We start from the raw sequence: 21,470 nt of genomic DNA, 5'->3' as shown, positions 1-21,470 counted from the left end.
CATCAGCAATACCAATGGACGTCGATACTTTGCTAAGTCCAGTAACGGCTCACTCATCGTGTTGTCCCCAGCGGTTACCAATCCTGATGACGGCATTCGTTGAGACTCCTGCACTACGACTAGGTGGTGGCAGTGAAGCAAGAAATGAAAGCAGCATCACCCAGGTACGACCTTCTGTGAGCATTGCTGATCCTGAAATCGATGATAGCAATCATTCTCACAACTGCCAAGTTACAGCATTATCGAACTTGGTCGAACTGTCACCTGAATATATAGACCAATTCTTTGCGAGCCTGTCTGAAATTATGTTCTCTCCTGAACAGAAACAATAACTTTTTGGGAAAACAATCCGGCACACAGCGTTCCCATGAACTCTGAATTCGGCCTTCAGCTTTTTAAAACAAAACAAAAGCTACTGAAAAGCATTTTGAACTATTTTTCCCCGCTCACCATGAAATTAATTTTTCCAAAATATTTACCTTTTTTTTCTGGCACACGTCCTTTGCTTAAAGTAGAACTATTCATAAAGAACAGAGCTTCTATTTTTAATAGATCTAGAGACAAAAAATTTACCTTAGCCTCTAGCACATTTTACAGCAAATTGTATTTATATGTGATGAAATAGTCTCGCTCTTTTCCGTATTTAGAGACTTTTTCCTGTGTAAATCTTCGCAGAATCGTTCAAATAATTACAAATGCAATATTTTTGAATGATTACTATGCTTGATAACGTACAGTACCAATTCATTTCCATGTATTTCAAGTACACCATTTCAAATGCAAAATGTATTTTTGGGGTGGGTATGAATACACGTGCTTCTTATTGCTTTCGTTTTTAGTAATTTGATGGACATAAATCCGTGGAGTGGTTGTTGTGTTTTATCTAGGACCCCGATCAATATTGTGACCTCATGCCCCTATACGGCTATAATCAATACATATCCCTATAATGGCATAACGATCAGAACCATATTTCAGTAACTTGTCTCTGCAGCTCATGACAGTCCATGACACAGCAGAAGCCACTTCCTTAGATTCCTAGATAGCACACCGAGTTCTTTCGACATCTCAAACCCACCAGCAACCTGGGAAAGCCCTGCTTGCTTTGTTTTGATTAGTAATAGAACTCCTGCGAGCACTGTAAGAACGACCAGTTCTTAGTGACATCTTTATTGACGTCTTATGTCCAAAAACTTACGTCAAACTCGGCACCTTTCAGGTATAAATATACCAACGTTGCCTTGAGCAAAGACACAGTGGTGGTGAATACTGGTGCAGAACAGCTGTCCCTTGCAGAGCCCAGCAGATGCGACAAGCCCACGGACGCTACCCCTCCTCCTTGACGCACTGAGAAAGACGCTGTCTTTTATCCTGCCGAGAAAATCCAGCTCCGGCGTTTCCAGCCTACCCTTGCGGGTAACTGGGATATTGGGTCCTGAGAGGAGATACCAGACCTCCTGCATTCTATTCCAGAGGTACGGTGCTGACTAAACCCTTAGAGAGAATTCTTGAAACAAACTCTTGGCAAAACCAACTTAACTTAAACTGCTACTTACTCCCTCCCTTGTATTAGGCTTAGGTCAGGTACACTGGGGTAAGCGTAGTTAGAAGCACCAGTTGAGGTCGTTAGCCAATGTATATATGAATGTATATATTTTATTCATTTTAACTATCTTATGGCTAAGAAACCATATCAATGCTTTTACAGTATTATTTCGCAATACTCCTTTTACTGTACACACTTTTTATAATAACAAGTCTTGCAATGGTGGCAATTCAGTTCTCTTGCATGAGAAGGAAGACTGCTCAATAAATAATATCTTTTATTGAAAACGCTGTCTCTCTATTCTGTGCATCCTGGTGAAAGTAAATCTGCACAACTGACTACGTGAAATAGCTGTCTATTGTTTCACACGACTCTAGAGATTGACTCTTATTCTGAGGAGCAAAGTTGTCATGTTTATGTGGTTGTCGGAAGCTGAATCCCTTCTTGTCTGAAACCTGGGAAGCTGATCACTTCCTATTCAGTGAAGAAAGTTTCCAGTGACCTCTGAGCTAGCTGGCGCAAACCTAAATTAAGTCTAACATAGTCAGTAGAGACCTAGAAGACCGCAGTCCTACGTCTACACTGCTGTTTATGTTATTCCAATGCGCAGGGCCTATAGGGAAAATAGGAACTACACTACACACTGTTTTGTAGTTGTTTTTAATGGAAATTATTTTCTATACTGCTCAATATCTACAGGCGGCTCCCACTTCAACGACCGGGAAGATTAAAAAATTTGATTCTAGGAAACATGCAGTATGGGCGAACTGTAAATAATTCTTACATGACATGCATAACAAAGAGGTGTAAATATGGCATCAAAGCCTATACAAATTCACAATAACCACTCAAAGTGTTATATTTGATAATACGCAAAGAAAGGTGAAAAGGGTAATAGTACCTCTTCACAGCAACGCCTGCTGACAGCAGCCCTATAATCAATTCTGGCCCAAAGTTGGTCCTTCAGCTTTAAAAAACTGGGAAAAAGTTTCCTCCAATTTTTTCCTAAAGCCCATGGAAATATTTCATACTTTGACTCCTCTTCGTCTTCCTCAACTGTGTTTGCTAGGTACCTGTAACAAAAGGTATAAGAGGGAATATCTAGCATGATCAAGTAATCCACAAGTTATCTGTAGATGAATCAAAACAAATTACACAACTCATTTTGCAGTATCCTACTATTGCAATTGGCAGGACCTCAGTACATTCCGTATGTAGATTGTGCAACTCTGATTTGCCACTTGCCTACACTGATACCCTAATGTTTACCAACAGTGCCCTTCCCTTAGTTCTTTCCTTAATTCTTTAATGTACTTTCCTTACTTCTTATCTCAACTAGGAATTGATCAGGACTAATCCAAATAAATATAAAAGCCTGAAACATTGTGGGGTGACTATGGTGGTGTCCTAAAGTTACAATACAATTTCTCTATTTTTCTTTCACTTTCTGCACCATGTGCCATGAGTGGGAGAGTTCGTGAAAAGTCAGCACATGTTTGTAGATATGTTATCTCATGTTATTCACATTTGTTTAACCATTGTTATGGAATCATAGCACATTCACTGTCTGGGTGCCTTTTGTGCGGATCTAGGAGATCCATCAATCAGACTGTAGAAACGATCATGTAATAGTGTTTTTTCTTTTCCAGATTAGTAGAAGTAGAGAGTGTGTGCAACTTTATGGTATTTTATTCTCGACTGGCAAGATTAACTATTAATCACTTGGCCACAGAATAGTGCTTTTCATTTCTATGTCACACCTCAAGTACATGTCTTATAATGCAATGTTGTGCACTTGAGGGTGTCCTATGTTTATGCTAGTGTCTTCTGTTAGCTTCTTGGGTGTACGCTGGTGCTGTTTGTGACAGTGCTGTTAATTTGGCAGCGCTTTGTCAACAGTATGAGTTTGTTGCTCCGTTGTATGCATGCTGGTTCTGTCTACCACACGCTGTCCGAGGATGATCATTTGAAGGTGAGACTAGAACAACGGCACATGGTGCTATTATTCGGTATAGATTGATGATGGATTTCCAATGAAATACTATTTGTTGTGCTGGCTGTGTGTGATAAAGGCTGATTGTTGGGGTTTGTGTCAGATTTTGGTTTGGATAGTGAGATTAGTAAGAGGAAAAATAAGTATCCAAAACAAGAGTCGACATGATAGATTACGGTGGTGCTTCTAAGGGTGAGTAGTCAGTCCTGGTTTTCCTCCTGGAGAATCACAAAACACAAAAGCTCAAGGAAAGGTAGTGCAATCTTCACAGTGACAGCAATCCTATGTTAATACCTTTGGGACTCTTGAAATGCACACTTGGTAAGTTTGCGGTTTTAGTGATTTGAGGTTGGTGGTGATTGGTCTCTGGCAGGCGTAGTAGTCGGAGATATCTAGGGCATGTCAACTATTGTGAAAGCAGGGACATGCACGGGCACCAGAGATCCCCAAATGCCTCCCCTCTCCAGGCCCGGGTCATGGAGATCTTTTCCATCCCCAGGATATGCCAGAGCCTCTGAAGCCAGTTGGTGTGTGTAGGAGTCTGTGGCGAACCCCATTGGCTGAGAATGTTTTGGATAGCAGCTCCTAGCGCCAAGCCTATTTGACGCCTGTGTCTGGTTTTCAGGGCAGTGGCGTAACGAAACTTGAGGGGGTCCCCTGCAAAGTACATGGAGGGGGCCCCCCATTCCCTGCGTCAGTCAAGCGCTCTCAGGCCAGCGACCCGCCATACTGCAGAGACTCACCCCAGCCATAAAAAAAGGATTCTGGTTCCTCCATTGGTCACATCCGCCCTTTCATCGGGCGATTTACATACATCAGTAAATACTGCTGCTGCGCCCTCCAGCAAAGTTACATAACACTGCCTCCAGCCGGCCCACCAAACTCATTCCTCCTACTTGATGACCCACCTTCAAGCGAGCCCACTCAGTTGACCACCTCCAAACACAGAACACTGCCTTCGTGCCTGCTACTAACGCCTCCATTAACTCTACTCTCACCCCTACGAAACCCGCAGTTATGCTTTTCAATCCGCCTTTAAAACCACTCTCGGATGTCACTGTGAAACCATTACTGCCGCCCACTGCTCCCTTTTCCACCACCGACAGAAAGACTGATGGCCGGTCCCTATCTAATCACTGCCTACCAGTAAAGACAGAACTTTTCAGCTGCTGCCCTCCCCAATGCCACTGTGGTCGTTTAAAACATGTTAAACAATCTCTTCAACTGACCACCCCAACCACAGTTCTTCCTGCTAGCCTCTACCGCATCAAAGACGTTCCTGCTACTTTTCATTCTCTGCATGATGCACACAATAATATTAAATGTACAAAGGGTCCGGTTTTTGTTTCCTCAGGCCAACATTAATTTACACTATGTACCCCACTAAACCATACCTCTTGTCAAAGGCAAATATGATCCCATGTGTAGTACCAGTCAGCAAGTACCCCAAGGACAAACACCAGAGAGAATGCACAATTCATGTAATTAAACCTACAGTGACAACCTATAATTTCCCCACCCACTGTCAGCCCAGTGAAGTCTGCAACGGCACAGTAGCCATCAATACCGGCAATGTCTAAAGCACATTTCCACTTCCTTTCAATGGCAGCTCCTGATACATATACCTATGACTTCTGGGCAGCATCTACCACAGACCACAGCATTCTTTGTCTCACTAAGACTAACCGAATGCTGTCGGTGAACGCTTCTCTTCCCCCTTCCTTACTAAGACCTAATGGAGTATAGCAAAAATATATATAGTATTTTCGTATGCAAATAGCGTATCAAGCACTTGCTGCCCGCAGTCCTCACCAGATCCACAAGTATCAATATTATGCTATCGCACCATCCTATCAACCCTATTATAATCTGGAGATGTTTTGTATCCCTTCTGTGAACTGGGAAAAGCAATATCTTGCACGAAAACAAGTCCCTTTCAAACCTTTGCTACTTATACAGGCTCGCAAAGCACTTACTTGTTTTACTAACTGTCGTTGTAAAGCAAACAGGTAACTCATTCTAGCATTGGAATTACTGCTTAGAAGTGTGGAAGTTAATACTGAGACATAGGATGATTTTTTGCATGTTTGCCAGACACTCGTTCTTCCCTGCATGTGCACACAATGAAACAATACCATTTAGCTTAATAAATTGTTCAGCAATATACTGGAAGGTGACGAAACAGTCCATATTATTTTTACAAAGAAAAATAGACAAACGTCCACTTTATACCCCATGACATTAGTGTACACCGCTTGTCCAAATCCACGCCACCTAATTCAGCCCTGCCAAGTACCACGCATCTGGCGTTAGACAAACGCATTTAAGTGTGGTGATCCGCATCACCGCACTGAAATGCAAAATCACGCATAAAAGGCATTGCGCCTCCTCGGGTACCAGTGCTGCTAATCAATGCTGGTGTAGTATTATTTCCATGTGGCTGCTGCCTGTTTCTGGTGCTTCCCCTGTCTCCTAAACGCGATGCAGTAAATTTCGTTATGCAGTACAGCTGTCTGTGTGGTAGTCCTGTAATGAATGTCCCTTTTCTGTGCCCAGAGCATTTTGCCGTATTTTCCATAGTGTGCCCATAAAGTTGGGTCTCTCGAGGATCTGTTGCAGGCGCGCGCGCGCATCATGCACCGGCAGCCCTACAATGTCAGCTGCTTCGAGTGCGACATCTGCAAGGACTGGTTCCTGACGAGTGCTAGGGGCTTGAGAAGGACACCGGAGCTCTGGAGTGGGTGATGTTGTGACCCGGGATAACCTCCGCCTCGCTGCGGGAGCGATGTGCAAAAATGGCCGCTCTGCATGGAGGGGCCGCGATCTAAGATTCCAACACGATGACACCACAGCGCTGAAGTGCACAATTTCATTGCTGTTTTGATGTTGGAGGAACGGAAATAAAGATGAGTAAGTATTAAAGTAAGAACATGCAGGAGTCTGTTTCCAGGCTGATTCCTACTTGTTTTCTTCTAAACTTTCACAAGGCGGTAAAAGCTACTTTCAGCAGCAGACATACCAGAATGAAAAACAAAACGTTAATTGTGAAGGTCCTGTAACTCCTGTGACCTAGGTGTATTGGTAACTTTTACCTGTGTCAGAGTGTTGATTTCTTCAGATGCAAGATAGATAAGCAGCTGCACTGGTTAGGGGTGTTACATTGAGTAATTGCTGAATGAGTGACAATGGTTTCCAAAAGCCTTACTGTACCCAGGTGACATTGTATTGATACCGCACAATACACTCTCGGAGTGCATAGACATAACCTCCCCTCCCTTTACTGCCATGAATTATTGCTCCTCAGAGGGTTAGCGCCTCCAGTCATCTCTCATAGTTCCACCTGTTACTGTGGTCAGTCACCTCGCAGCCATCCAACGCCTGTTGGCCCTCCCGTGGTCCTAAATGCTCCTCTTTTGACTAGAGTCCATCAAGAGGCATGCTCTAACAGTCTACTATATTGCCTCATCCAACCTCTCAAGTTCGGGCCTCTGCCTGCTGGTCGCAGGCCCGTGAGGCCCAATTTACACACACACAGAGGAGGCGTCAGGTCCCCCTCCGTCCAGCAGGTGTTGTATTAATGCACCTACAGACTTTGCTCCGCAGACAAGCTGATTGAGCCAAGGGTCTAGGTGCCAACCGTGGCGCATTGAGCTGTGGCCTAACTCTCGTCTGGGAGCATCAGAGGTACCACTGCACATACTGCTTCAGGCTTGGATCTCCACTCCTCTCACACTCCTGGCTAAATAGACGAAACACTTCAGACTAGGGCAGTCTAAACCACATAGTCCTAAAACACGTTATATCCCAGTTGAACCCTACCTCAGACAGAAGATCACTGAGGAGGAACTAAAGGGTAGGTCACTGGGTCTTACTGTGATTTTAGCATCCCCGAACCGGACTGATTACTCAGATGAAAGCAGCTCTTTTTGGAAGGTTTAATCTGACCACAGATTAGCATTTAAAAAACCTTTGCAGCATTTCTACGCAGAGTAAACAGACATTATGGAGGACCTGATTGGACCTTGAATGAACTGCCACTTTTAAAGTGCTGAAGTAAGTGTAACCTGGTGCAGGCAAACCTCTGATTTCTGCAGAGAACATCATAGCTGCCAAGGTTTCAGATTGTTTATGCGTGACATTTTCATAATTTCAGTGTAATTATGAGTGAGATTCAATGACTATGAGTGACGCTTTCTCATGAGCAAAATCAAGCAATAAAGACATAAAAATGGCCTCTGCACTCGCCCCTTTCAACCTGTGACAGACCTTACAAGGCTCCAATTTTTACCAGCGTCAGACTTGATATGTGCATATTCTAGTGCTTTCAGTCACATCTGGGAAATTGGAGCAGTAGAATAAAAAATTCACTATCAACCACTGCACCAGCTAGGACAAAATTTAGAGATTGTATTAATCATTTGAAAATTTCATGAGATTAATGTAAAAGAATGATTTTCTCATTTATGTTGCTTTACTTGCCAGGTCTGCGCTTCACCACTTGAGCTGTGTGTTCTATTGCCAGGCTCGGAAGGAGGGTCATGGGCTACAGAAGAATTGAGGAATTGAAAGGTGTGTCTGAGCTAAGGTCGGACTGGCCTATAGGGCTTAGGCAGTGCCTGGTGTGTGTGAGCGCTTGTTTTTTTGCCTATTTATGGCTCTGTTTTGTGGCCTTCTGACTGTGCCATTTTTAAAGGTTTAAGTGTATGTGTTATAATAACAAACAGAGCATGGCTCAAATTAATTAAGTCTTCCACTCCTTGCAAAACACTTGTACGATGTGTACAAGTGAAACCTGGCGATACCAAAGGAGATGATGGACGGAGCGTTTGAGCAAATCAAACACTCACCCCCAGTGAACTGATCTGGGTTTAATCCATCATCATTCTTTAGCTCACTCCACCACCCCAGCTCAGACATGGCCATTTGAAAATCAGTCTGACCCTGTGCCTCATGGAAACAGTCCAGCCTGAACTGCCGACCCATGTCTTCCCTGGACCGGAAACAAGAATCCTGGGACCGGTTTCGGGTTCATAACCCTCATCAGCCAGGCTATCTTGAATCCAGTGGCAAAATGAGCAAGGGACCCACGTCTGGGCATACCCTGCCAACTTAGGGTGAGCAAAGCGATACCAAAGGGGATGATGGACGGAGCGTTTGAGCAAATCAAACACTCACCCCCCCAGTCAACTGATCTTGGTTTAATCCATCATCATTCTTTATCTATCTCCACCACCCCAGTTCAGACATGGCCATATGCAAATCAGTCTGACCCTGTGCCTCATGGGAACAGTCCAGCCCAAACTGCCAAGCCATGTCTTCCCTCAACCGGAAACAAGCATCCACCACCACTTCATCAGGGCGGCCAAGAGGACCTCCTTCAAAGACCGCCTCAACAATAACGCACACAATAGCAAGTAGCTCTTCAATATCGTGAAGAAACTCTCCAACCCCAGCTCCAACACCAACGACATCTCGCCGTCGCAAGCCCTGTGCGACTCCCTCGTCACCTCTTCCACCGCAAGATAGCAGACATCCACAACAGCTTCAACACCCAGACTGCCTCAAAGGCAGCAATACAACAGACCCTCCGCACACCATTGACCACGACCCCCTGCTAGGCTGGGCCAGCGTGAGCATCGATGACACCATCAAGACCATGTGCACAATCCACTCTGGCTCTCCCTCAGACCCATTCCCGCACCGCTTCTTCAACAGAGCAAGCAGCTCCATCGCATCCCACCGGCGCAACGTCATCAATCTCTACCTCGAGACTGTGACCTTCCCAGAGATCTGGAAACACTCCGAGATCAGCACCCTACTCAAAAAACCTAAGGCAGACGAGACCTCAAGCCCATCTCTTTGCTCCCCTTCCCGGCCAAGGTCATCGAGAAAACCGGCAACAGACAGCTAATCCAATACCTCAAAGATACAGAATCCTGGACCCTTCCCAGTCAGGGTTCCGCAGCAACCACAGCACCGAGTTTGCCCTCATCGCTGCCACTGACGACATCAGGACCCTGCTGGACAATGGCGAGACCGCTGCACTTATCCTTCTAGACCTCTCTGCCGCCTTCAACACCGTCTGCCACCGCACACTACGTGCACGCCTTCACACCGCAGGGATCCGAGACAAGGCTCTGGATTGGACCACCTCCTTCCTCTCCGGCAGAACCCAGAGCGTCCGCCTCCCCCCATTCCGTTCCAAAGCCTCCGAGATCATCTGCGGCGTACCCCAGGGATCCTCCCTCAGCCCGACGCTGTTCAAAATGTACATGGCCCGCTCGCACACGTAGCCCGACAGCACGACCTCAACATAATCTCCTACGCCCACGACACTCAACTGATCCTCTCCCTCTCCAAGGACCCCATCACCGCCAAAGCCAACCTCCAAGAAGGAATGAAGGCCGTAGCGGACTGGATGAAGACCAGCCGTCTGAAGCTGAACTCGGACAAGATGGAGGTCCTCATCCTCTGCTCCAACCCTTCAGCCTGCGACGACTCCTGGTGGCCGACGGCACTGGGGGCAGCCCCGACACCCACCGACCACGCACGCAATCTGGGGATCAACCTTAACTCAACGCTCTCAATGATCAAGCAAGTCAACACCGTTTCCTCCTCCTGCTTCAACACCCCCTGCATGCTCTGCAAGATCTTCAGATGGATCCCGAAAGATACAAGAAAGACAGTCACCCAGGCCCTCGTCAGCAGTTGACTTGGCTACAGATACGCCCTCTACGCAGAAGCCCTGACCAAGCTCATCAAACGACTACAACGCATCCAAAACGCCTCCGCACGACTGATCCTCGACGTACCACGCCATGGCCACATCACCCCCCACCTGAGAAACCTGCACTGGCTTCCCGTCAGCAAGAGGCTATCCTTCAAGTTCCTCACCCACGCACACAAGGTACTCCACAAGACCGGCCCAGCCTAGGGGGCGTGGCCTGGCAGCCTTAGATGGCAGACGTGCCTCTCTGGAGCTCCGTCCCGGCTGCCCGCTTCAGCCACGCCAAACGATACGGAGATCCTCTCCAAGCCCTCCGGCCATAATGCAACAGAATTCGACACCCCTGGAACCCCTCAGCGCCCCTGAAGTGTGATGTAACGAGGGGTTTCCACGAGAGCGGGACGGCCGACCTGCGGCAGAGGTCAAATTGGCGGCACCTCTCAGAAAGACAGACGGCGGGTACTAGCGACGGCTGAATCAAGCCTCCTCACAAGCGAACAGGAGTTACCCCCGGAGGCAGGTGTGTCCCGAGCGGAGGGGGCGACGGCCGGATCGGAGCCCCCGATGTCCCCAAGAGGCAGGTGAGAGCGCACACTCCGACGGGGCTCCGGGCCCTGCCGGCTGTGGACGGCCCGTGGGGCCTAGCTCCTGTGCCACAATAACGCGGCCATCGTGGGGGACCCCCACTGTCCTGCAAAGACTGCCAACCCCCCCGCCTGCTGCTGGAGAGTTTCAGGTACGGGGTGCGTTCCGGGAGGTGGACCAGCGGGTGGGATGCATGGGCCTTGCTACACCGGGCACCCTCGGCACTGAACTGCCACTGAATTCCCTCGCCGCGACCCCCGCTGGAAGCCACCAACCCGGCACGCAACCCAGCATCGGCCGCGGACGCATGCCCCACTATGCCGGCGCAGCTCCGGCGGCGCCGCGACCCCCACCCACCCCCAGCGCTGGGACTCTGAGCGCTGGGGGGGGCAACAGGACCTGAATGTGAGGACGCCAGCTGGGAACAGAGCGGAGGGCTCACCGCACAACACCCGCCATTACTCTGGGATGGCGGAAACCCCTGCGCAGGCTGTGACTAATAACCCAGGGACCCCACGACAAGACACAGACCGAGGGGCAGCGGGGTCCTGCAGAAGAGGTGCTGAATATCGCCAGGGCCACACGGACACGCCCAGGGCCCTGTGAGCACAAGACGAGGCCTACAGCGTACTACAGCCACACAGCACACAACCCTTGAACTCCCTGCACGCCGCCTCGGCGCATTGCTGGCTCTGGGCAGTGCCTCTGGTCCCCCCCCCGGCACTGGGACTCGAGGTGCGCGTGGGGGCCCCCGGGCTGGGTGAAGGTGTAGGATGGTACCAACCAGCGCGGAGGGGTGACCCACATAGACAAAGGCAGCCACAACAACCATCAGCGACAGGGGGCGAAACGGACAAGGCAGACACATGCTGGGCCCGACACGCAGCATTAAGACCAAGCACAGGTGGAGCTGGACCCCCAGCTATCGCAGCGCCCTGACACCGCAGCAGCAGTAACTCGTCAGCCATCCGCAGCTCATCACACATTGCATGCTCTAATCAGATGGCGGCCCCGATGCCCCCCTGCTCCCGGCGCCGGGACTCGAGGCGCGAATAAGGGGCCCAGATAGGAATTATTCCATACGACATCATGGGACGTCAACGAATCACGGGGTCCACACCGACGCAGAGTCGCAGGCAGGCTTCCCCGGAACCCGCAAATTCCAAGGCAAAAGAGGGGCCCTCCCACGCAGCATCCACATCAGACAAACTGGATAAAGTACTCGCCACCATTGAACACTCCAGGGTAACGATGGAGAATTAGTTTGGAGAACTGGCAGCAGACATCAATATCCTGCGAGATGACCATCGGAAATTGGTGGATAAAGTTAAGCATGCCGCAACGACGCTTCAAGTAATGGAACCACAGGTACGGACACACCAAGATGCCCTGAAAGACCTCCAGCAAAGAATACAACTCCTTGAAAATAAAAAAGACGATTTGGAAGGACGCTCTCGGAGGAGTAATATCCGCATCTAGAACCTGCCGGAAGGCTCAGAAGGGACTCACCCAGTTAAACACATGGAAGCATGGATTAAGTTATTTACCCGACCAGAAGATTTGACTCCGTTCTTCTCCATAGAAAGGGCACACCGAGTACCAGCTCGTAAACCAATCCCAGGCTCACTACCTCGACAGTTTCTCCTGAAGCTACTCCACTTCCAGGATAGAGACACTATTCAATGGCAGCCAGGCAGAAGGGTGCGCTTCACGTAGAAGATAAGCGCGTCATGCTGTTCCCAGACTACTCACGAGCCACTTTCCTAGCGGTCAAGCGAACCCTGCAACAGAAACAGGTGCAATACACTCTCCTCTTTCCAGCCCGCTTAAAAATTCTCCATAAAGGCTCTACACATTTTTTCACCGACCCAGCGGAGGCAAGTGACTGGATAGACCAGCAGCTACCCGGGCCAGATGCCCATGAGAACACGCAAAGCCGCCGGCAGTCGAACCGCCCCAGACGTCAACAGAAAACGATCACCCTCACACAGCTCAACTCCCGCTTGGAGCCACTCACGCATCGCTCCCCCAATCTAGAACAAATTATTGCAGAGAGCAGGAGGGCTCTACAGGCGGTAGCGGCGAGAAGGGTAGTTGAGAACAACGCTGATATGGAAAAAGCTCCCCACATCTTCACGTCGGACGACGAAGCCAGTGATACACATACATCTCATGACGGCACTGGCACACCGCCACTAGTCACTCCGCAAACGGCAGACGCGTTGATATAGATGGCGATGAGAGGAGCATGTCATGCTAAAATGTAGCACCCTGGCGATGTCCATCCCCTAGACTTTCGGTGTATACAGGGCAGTGATGGAGGGCAAGACTAAACAACCCCACGGGCGACCCGCCTGGGCTTGTCACAGAACGAGATGACGCATGGGCTACACCATGAGGGACCATTTCCCCAGCACCATGAACTGGTTGTTATAAAGCGGGTGGCCGGACCTCTGGAGACACCCGCAACCGAGCCACCACCCACTCTCACAGAACGATTTAAAGACAGTACATGAAGTACAGTTTGGACATCCAGTTTCCGACGCTATGTCCCTCCAGTTGGGAAGTTTCCCAGGCATCCAAGTTTTGCTTCCCCGTTTTGCAGGCTCACCCTAGATCCCCTGCAGATCAATCTAGTAGAACAATATGTAATCAATGGACTGTGGGCGAAAGAAGGAGTAGGTTACAGAAGGGAGGTGAAGGGATGACACACGGGAGCGGCAGACCCATTTTTGGCAACACACCATGACCCAAAGAGTCCCTAACACGGATATGAAGATCATTACCATAAATGTTAGGGGTATGCACAGGGCTAGCAAGCGCTACGCTGTCTATGCATACATCAAACGACAGCAGGCACAGATAGCGCTCTTACAAGAGACACACTTGACAGCGCAGGAAGTGAGCCGACTACATAGGAAATGGCAGGGTATTGTATGTGCCACTACCTACTCGGCATATGCCAGGGGTGCCCTTATCTGGATCAGGCCGGGAGTCCCGTTTAAAGAGCACACACGGGTCACGGATAAGGAAGGCCGATATGCCCTTATAGAGGGCTTTCTGGAAGGCCAGGCTATCCTGCTGGGAAGTATATACGCCCCTAATGTAGAACAAAACTTCTATTGGACACGCCTCACGGGAGTACTTACCCAGTACACTTCAGTCCCATGGCTCTTAGGTGGAGATTATAATTGTGTTCTGAACATCCGGCTAGATAGGTCCCACCCCCCACCAGTACACTCCCCAGCACACAAACGGACAACTCAATATCAAGCATGGGTGCAACACTGTAACCTGATAGACCCGTGGCAGGAACAAAACCCAGACGCTAAACTATACACCTTTCACTCTATCCCACACAACCTACGTGTCCGCCTCAATAGATTACCCTGCTCCACGACGGTGCTCCCACATGTACAACACTCTGATTATCTCGACAGAGTCCTCTCAGATCATGATGCCCATATACTGACACTCAGATGGAGACCTCCACACCCCCCGTGCCCACATGGAAACTGCCACGTGATTGTCTTTCCGATTAGGTATCTCGACAGGAACACGGCTCCTATATCCGGGAACACTTTGCGCTCAACTCAGGCACAGCAGGGTCTAGCCTAATAGAATGGGACGCGTTTAAAGTAGAAGCCAGGGGTTACTGCATGCAACAAATAGCGGGGGTTCGCAAGACCCTGGACAGAACTCTTCAAACAGCGGAACTGAAGCTAGCAACACTAATGAAACAAACGGACATCACCGAAGCCACTACCGAGCAGAGGCACTACGAGACCTACGTAAATATAACTTTAGGCCCTATGCCGCCAGGACACACAGGGAGGGAAATAGGGCGGGTACACTATTAGCATGGTTAGCCAGACAGGAAGTGAACACAAACCCGGTCACGGAACTACTAGACCGCTTGGGTACCCCAAGACACTCGCAAATCGACATTTTGCACATCTTTCGAGATTACTACTCAGAAATCTACCAAGCCCCAGCGCAAACGAATCAATGGGAAAAAACACAATTCCTCCGCCCACTACACATCCACCACATCCCAAGAACGACCAGAAAAGACTTGGATTCCAAGATCAAAGCCCCTTAGGTCACTCAAGCCATTAGACAACTAGCGCGACATAAAACCCCGGGAATAGACTGCTTCCCACTCGAATATTACAGCACATTCTCGATACATCTTGTCCCCAAGGTAGTGACTGTACTCGACGAGGCACTGGTCAGGGGAGAACTCCCCGGGTCATTCCGAGAGTCCATCATTGTAACTTTTCTCAAGCCACATAGGAACCCCGTCCTCCCCGCCTCATACAGACCGATAACACTACTAAATACAGACTGTAAACTATTAGGGAAGATTTTAGCAAACCGATACACCCAAATCCTGGCGCCAATGGTACACCCTGACCAAAACGGGTTTGTTCCAGGTCGAAACACCTCACAAAACATACGTAGGCTGTTCCATATCCAAGACAGAACGAGAACACACTTCCCAAACGCAGCCTGCTTGATCATAGATCTTGAAAATGCGTTTGATACTTTACTCTGGCCATATCTGTTTGCGGTTCTGCGCAGAGTCTGGATGGGACCTGTTCTGTTGAAATACACCAAACTACTCTACAAGGGCCTCACATCTCGAGTGCGGATAGGCAAATATATATCAGCCCCATTTCAGATAGAGAGAGGGACAAGACAAGGGTGCCCCCTGTCCCCTCTCTTGTTCGCTCTAGCAGTTGAACCTCTTGCAATTAAACTACGACAGGAGGGACAGGCATGGGGCATACCGATAGCAGACATAACACACTGCGTATCACTTTACGCTGATGATCTTTTGATCTATGTCAGAGACATTACGAGTGACCTATCTACGGTCTGGTCAGCGCTACAGGACTTTGCGGCAGCCTCAGGTCTTAGAGTCATTTGGACCAAGTCCACGATATTCCCTTTGAGTCCACATCTAGCTCTACACGACATACAGGTGGGCACCCACACGCTCACTTGCAGTACGGTAGCACCTAGATACCTGGGGGTACAATTATTTCACACTCCCACAGATTTATATGACGGAAATCACTGCAAGGTCTTAGCTGGACTGAGAGCATCAGTACAATTCTGGAAAACGCTACCCCTGGCCCCCATAGGCCGCATAGCACTTGCAAAGATGATAATGGTCCCACGACTCCTGTACCATTTCGCCAACCTCCCGGTGATACCGCCACGGTCCTTTTTTAAAGAACTAAACACGCTCCGCACAGCCCTGATCTGGGGACGGGGAGACGCAGGGTAGCCCTGACCACGCTTTACCTACCCACGACTCAGGGAGGACTCGGTGCTTCGGCATAGATTTGGGACCCCCTCTATAGTTAATTTTATGACCAGGGAACAGAGAGGAAATTATCTAACAGAACATGATAAAGTTCCCCTGTGGCCTATTCACATTTACTCATATGGCATAGCTCATATAATTAATCATAGAGCCTTCAGATTAACACAGGTACACAATATCTCATTCTTAGTATTTTATTCATTTTTCTGTAGTGTATCAAAAAAGAATCTTTTTCTTCTATTTTACTATTTTTCCATGTATATTTGCAATTCATCTATAATGTAAGTTTCGCCATTAAAATTCAATAAACAATTCATTTGTCATTATAATTCAATATATAAGTAAGAGGAAATAATTTAGACAATAAAGAACAAAAGACCCTGTCAAGCACACATTTATCAACATTCACACTTACTCATTCATACATATATACACACTTAATTTTATATCACAAAACTATTTCTAAGGTTGAGGTAACACAGATGTTAATCGTGAATTTCCACGCCAGGACTCGGTGCCCCGACCTTCGAAGCATACTTTCTGGCTGCAAAACTCCAATGGTTGTCGTACTGGACAGTGGAGCGCCATATTGGGGAAACACTCACGGAACAAGGACGGATCCCCCTTCCAGCCATACGCAGGCTATTACTCCCAGGTACAAAGCCCCTGCATACATACCCCTTGCAAGTGACAGTTGCACGCACATGTATGCTGAGGAATGGATCCACCGACTGTCCAGAGGGAAACCCCCGTACTCACCACTACTTCCATTGATAGGCTTCCCTCATAACGATCTTTATTATACCACCCGCGCCCTCCAGGTTTGGACAGACCACTCTATCACAGGCATGGCGTCCCTTTTCGATGACGGACAGTTAATGACATACGCCCAATTGACAGATCTCTATGACCTTCCTCCGGGGCAATTTTTACTACACCGACAGCTAATAGACAGCAGGCGGGTGAACCCCCAACACAACTGGTAATACACACCATCATACATATGGGAGTGGGTAGGCGCCTGGTCACATGGCTATACAAGGCAGTCCGAGAGCTTCTTCTCCGTCCCCTGGACACATTGCGACAGACATGGGAGGACGAAGTAGGTCGGGTGTTTAACGACAAAGAGTGGGAAAAAGCTCTAGAATATCCAAAGAAAGTCTCCAGAAATGCCCGTTTCCATAGGGCGTACCTCACCCCGCAGCGTCTCCACCAGTTCTATCCTGACACACACTTTGCCTGCCCCCGATGTCAGGCCCCCGAAGCTGACTTCAAACACATGTTTTGGGATTGCCCAATAGTTAAGCAATATTGGAACCAGGTACACCACACACTCCAGGATGTTACTGGTAACTCGACCAGTGCCTTAGGGTTGTTCCGCAAACGGAAAACCGAGAAGGTACCATGCCGATTCGCTTCATTGGCCATTCTCCTAGCTAAGAGAGGGATAGCTAAGCATTGGCGAGCCCTGGATGGACCCCCTGTGGCAGCATGGATTGGGGCAGCGAAGAAATGGGGGGCGGCAGAAGAGGAGGCGCTGCAGGATGAGGAGGTGAAAGGTATGCGAAAACACCCAATCTCCCTTGAATGGGCGCAACTGATGCACCTATTTACCCACGTAACAACACAGCCACCCTCCCCACCCACCTCCCAGGCACAGCAGGGCTCGACAAATCCACTCGCCCGCTCGCATTTGCGAGGGAGAATGGATGAGGACGAGCTATTTTTAGGTCCTACTCGCCCTTTCTGGCGTGTAGGAAGACAAACTAACTTTTGTCCTCTGTCTTTGAAAACTGAGCAAAAGTGACAAGATAACAAGATTTAAAGGCATTTTTATTGCTCACAAAGGGACTGAGCAATAAAGATGCCTTTAAATCTTGTTAACTTGTCACTTTTGCTCTGTTTTCAGAGACAGAGGTCAAGAAGGTTGCAGTTGGGTCGAGGGGATTTTCCAAGTTACTAGACCTGCAGGACTAGTACAATTTTTTAGATTTGTCATGCCCTGCACAGCCCCTATTGGGCTCCCCACAGGGACAGATAGGAGAGAATCCACGAGTAACCAGTGGTCCCTAGAAGGAAAGATAGCAGAACGCCGACCCTACCTCCCCCAAGAGGTACATGGCGGTGGCCTTCAGCAACTGCCACGGTACAAAAGGAGGTGGTGATGGACGGAGCATCTGAACCAATCAAACACTCACACCCAGTCAACAGATCTGGGTTTAATCCATCACCATTCTTTAGCCCACTCTGTCACCCCAGTTCAGACATGGCCAAATGCAAATCAGTCTGACCCTGTGCCTCATGGGAACAGTCCAGCCCGAACTGCCAAGCCATGCCGTCCCTGGACCGGAAACAAGCTTCCTGGGACCGGTTTCTGGCATTACAGCCGTCTTTAGCCAGGCTTGCTTGAATCCAGTGGCAAAGTGAGCAAGGGACTCATGTCTGAGCATACCCTGCCAACTTATGGCGAACAACCACCGGTGGCTTGCCGCCAAGACATTGAACACCCTCCCACTGAGCCTACGACAGACCTAAGACCTGCTGACCTTCAGGAGGATACTCAAGACCTGGCTGTTCGATCAGTAGCGCCCCTCATTCCTGCAGCGCCTTGAGACCCTCGCGGGTATGTAGTGCGCTTTACAAATGATTGATTGATTGATTGATTCCATGCCACACAATTCAACTATAAATCATGTAACCCTACAACATTCCATACCACATAATTACAATCCTAAAATTGAAAAAAAAACACATATTTCCACTTCACTACACACCACATAATTCCACATCACATAATAACATTCCACACAACTTAATAACACTCCAAACCACATAATTACACTCTACACAACACAATTCAACTACACATAATCCCACTTCAACCTATATAATTATACTTCACGCAACATATTTACACTGCACTCCAAAAAACATAATTACCCTCTACAAAATACAACTCTGCAACATGCTGCATGATTCCACTCCACACAATTATACGCCACACATGCCACATAATTCCACATGTCACACAATTACACAATTCATCTCCACGCAATTCATCACACAACATAATTACACTCCACATAATACCACTCAGCACCTTATAATTTACCTCCATATAATTATGCTCAACTCCATTTGCATAAATACACTCCACACAAATCCAGTCTATGCCACGTAGCAACATTCCACATAACTACACTTCACACCATGCCTCATAATACCACTCAACATAATTTTCAGTCAGCACCGCACAATTCCACGTCACACAAATTCAACTCTACACATTTCCATTCCACACCACATAATTCAACAACTACATAATTCAAACCAACAACACACCACATACATCCATTCTACACCACAAAATTCCACATCATGCTACAATATTTAACAGCACACCACATAAGTAAACTCCACTACATACCAATCCAAAATATCATTCTGATAATCTCACTCCAAGAAACACAATCCGACTCCAAAACACACAATCCCACTCCATGACAGAAAATCCCACTCCACATAATTCCAGAACACCTTGAAACAGGTCATGCCAATTATAGCCCCCATCCTGATAAACCTGATCGACGCTTCGCTCACCTCCGGATTAGTTCCCCCTAAGTGGAAAGAGGCGAGGGTCAAAGCTCTACTAAAAAAGCCCAATCTGGACCCGTCAGATCTGGGCAACTATTGCCCGATCTCCCTTCTCACGGCCAAAAGCAAGGTAACAGAGAAACACGTTAATTCAACTCTCTCCGGATTTCTCGAAAGCTATAACCGTCTGCATCCCTCCCAAACCGGTTTCCAATGATGCCAAAGTACCGAAACGGCTCTACTGGCAGTGGTAGAGGAGAGCAGGAAAATCCTGGACTCAGGAGGTTCGGCGGCCATTTTACCCCTTGACCTGAGTGCCGCTTTCGATACGGTGAATCACGCAATTCTGATCGGGAGACTCAGGAACATAGGAGTGGATGGCACGGTGCTCCGATGGCTATCCTCTTTTCTAGAGGGAAGAACCTATCAGGTTTTTGATGAAAATACTGTTTCCAAACCTACCCACCTCCAGTGCTGAGTGCCTCAGGGGTCCTCGCTCAGCCCAACCCTTTTTTCAATAATTACATGTCCCTGCTAGCAGCCAGAATAGATCCACATGTCATTCGTATAGTCACCTACGCTGATGATACTCAGCTGGTGGTCAGGCTCAATCAACCCGAACAGGAAATTCATACCCTCTACTACTCTCTAAATGACATCTCAGACGGGATGGATGACTCCCAGCTCAAACTAAATGGAGGAAAAACAGAGATTATGATTTTGGGTAACACTATCAGTTTTAATCCCAGTCCGATGTGGCCCTCTAGCATGGGTCCAGCCCATACCCCAAAATTAGAAATTAAGAGCCTCGGGGCATGGCTGGACCAGGATCTCAGTCTCAGAACCCAAGCCAAGAAAACAGCAGTCCTTTGCTACGGCCTACTTAGAATGGCACGAAAGGTCCTCCCCCTCCTTCCCCCGGCGGCGAAGAAAGTACTGGTCCAAAGCAGCGCAGCAAGACTGCTGACGGGACCCTCCAACAGGCTGTCGGCCAGACCGGCCCTTCGCACCCTCCACTGGCTCCCGGTTCAGGAGCAGATCAGGTTTAAGGCTCAGTGGCTGGTACACAAAGCATGGCAAGGACTCAGCCCACCCACAATCTCCACTCTGATTCGTCCCTACAAAGCCAGTCGGAACCTTCGATCAGATGATCTACATCTGGCAGAGATCCCTGAGATCAAGAGATCCAGAAGTGGTGGCAGACTTTTCTCACATAATGCCTCCAATCTCTGGAATTCCCTGCCTCTCCACCTCCGCGTAATTTCGGACCACATGGAACTAAAGACCTTGCTCTTTCCCTAGTCCCTATGGCCCCCTGTGTCGGTGACTTAGCGCTGGGAGGCCTCCGGGTAGCCATGCGCTCTATAAATGTTCTTCCCTTCCATTCCATTCCAGTACACTCAATACCACACACTTACTATCCACATAATTACACTGCACACCATGCCACATTATTTCACTACACAGATCCAATCCACACAACACAATTCCTTGTAACAATTCCAATCCAAACCATATATGACTTACATATATGCAAATGCATATATTGCAAAACCATATATTGCAAATGCTGGTTTACCTTCCAGTGCGTCCCAGCAGACCCTGTTCCTGGAGGGAGTTGCAATCCTTCTCCTGCCCCTGTCAGCACTTCTCTGTGCTGCCTCCTGCTCTCTGTGGGGCCCCTACCCCC

General features: G+C 48.4%; 1 protein-coding gene across 1 annotated transcript in view; it reads right to left on the bottom strand.

The window, feature by feature from the left end:
* Positions 1 to 21,470, bottom strand: part of SPDYA (speedy/RINGO cell cycle regulator family member A) — a 476,376-nt gene that overhangs the window by 264,224 nt on the left and 190,682 nt on the right. The window contains exon 5 of the mRNA XM_086926142.1: positions 2,448 to 2,619. Coding sequence (XP_086782268.1) covers positions 2,448 to 2,619 — 172 coding nt within the window. The remainder of the gene's footprint in view (positions 1 to 2,447; positions 2,620 to 21,470) is intronic.

Source organism: Lissotriton vulgaris, chromosome 6, assembly GCF_964263255.1.
Source record: "Lissotriton vulgaris chromosome 6, aLisVul1.2, whole genome shotgun sequence".
In the NCBI taxonomy this organism is placed as follows: Eukaryota; Metazoa; Chordata; class Amphibia; order Caudata; family Salamandridae; genus Lissotriton; species Lissotriton vulgaris.
This window is presented reverse-complemented; position numbering and strand designations above follow the sequence as displayed.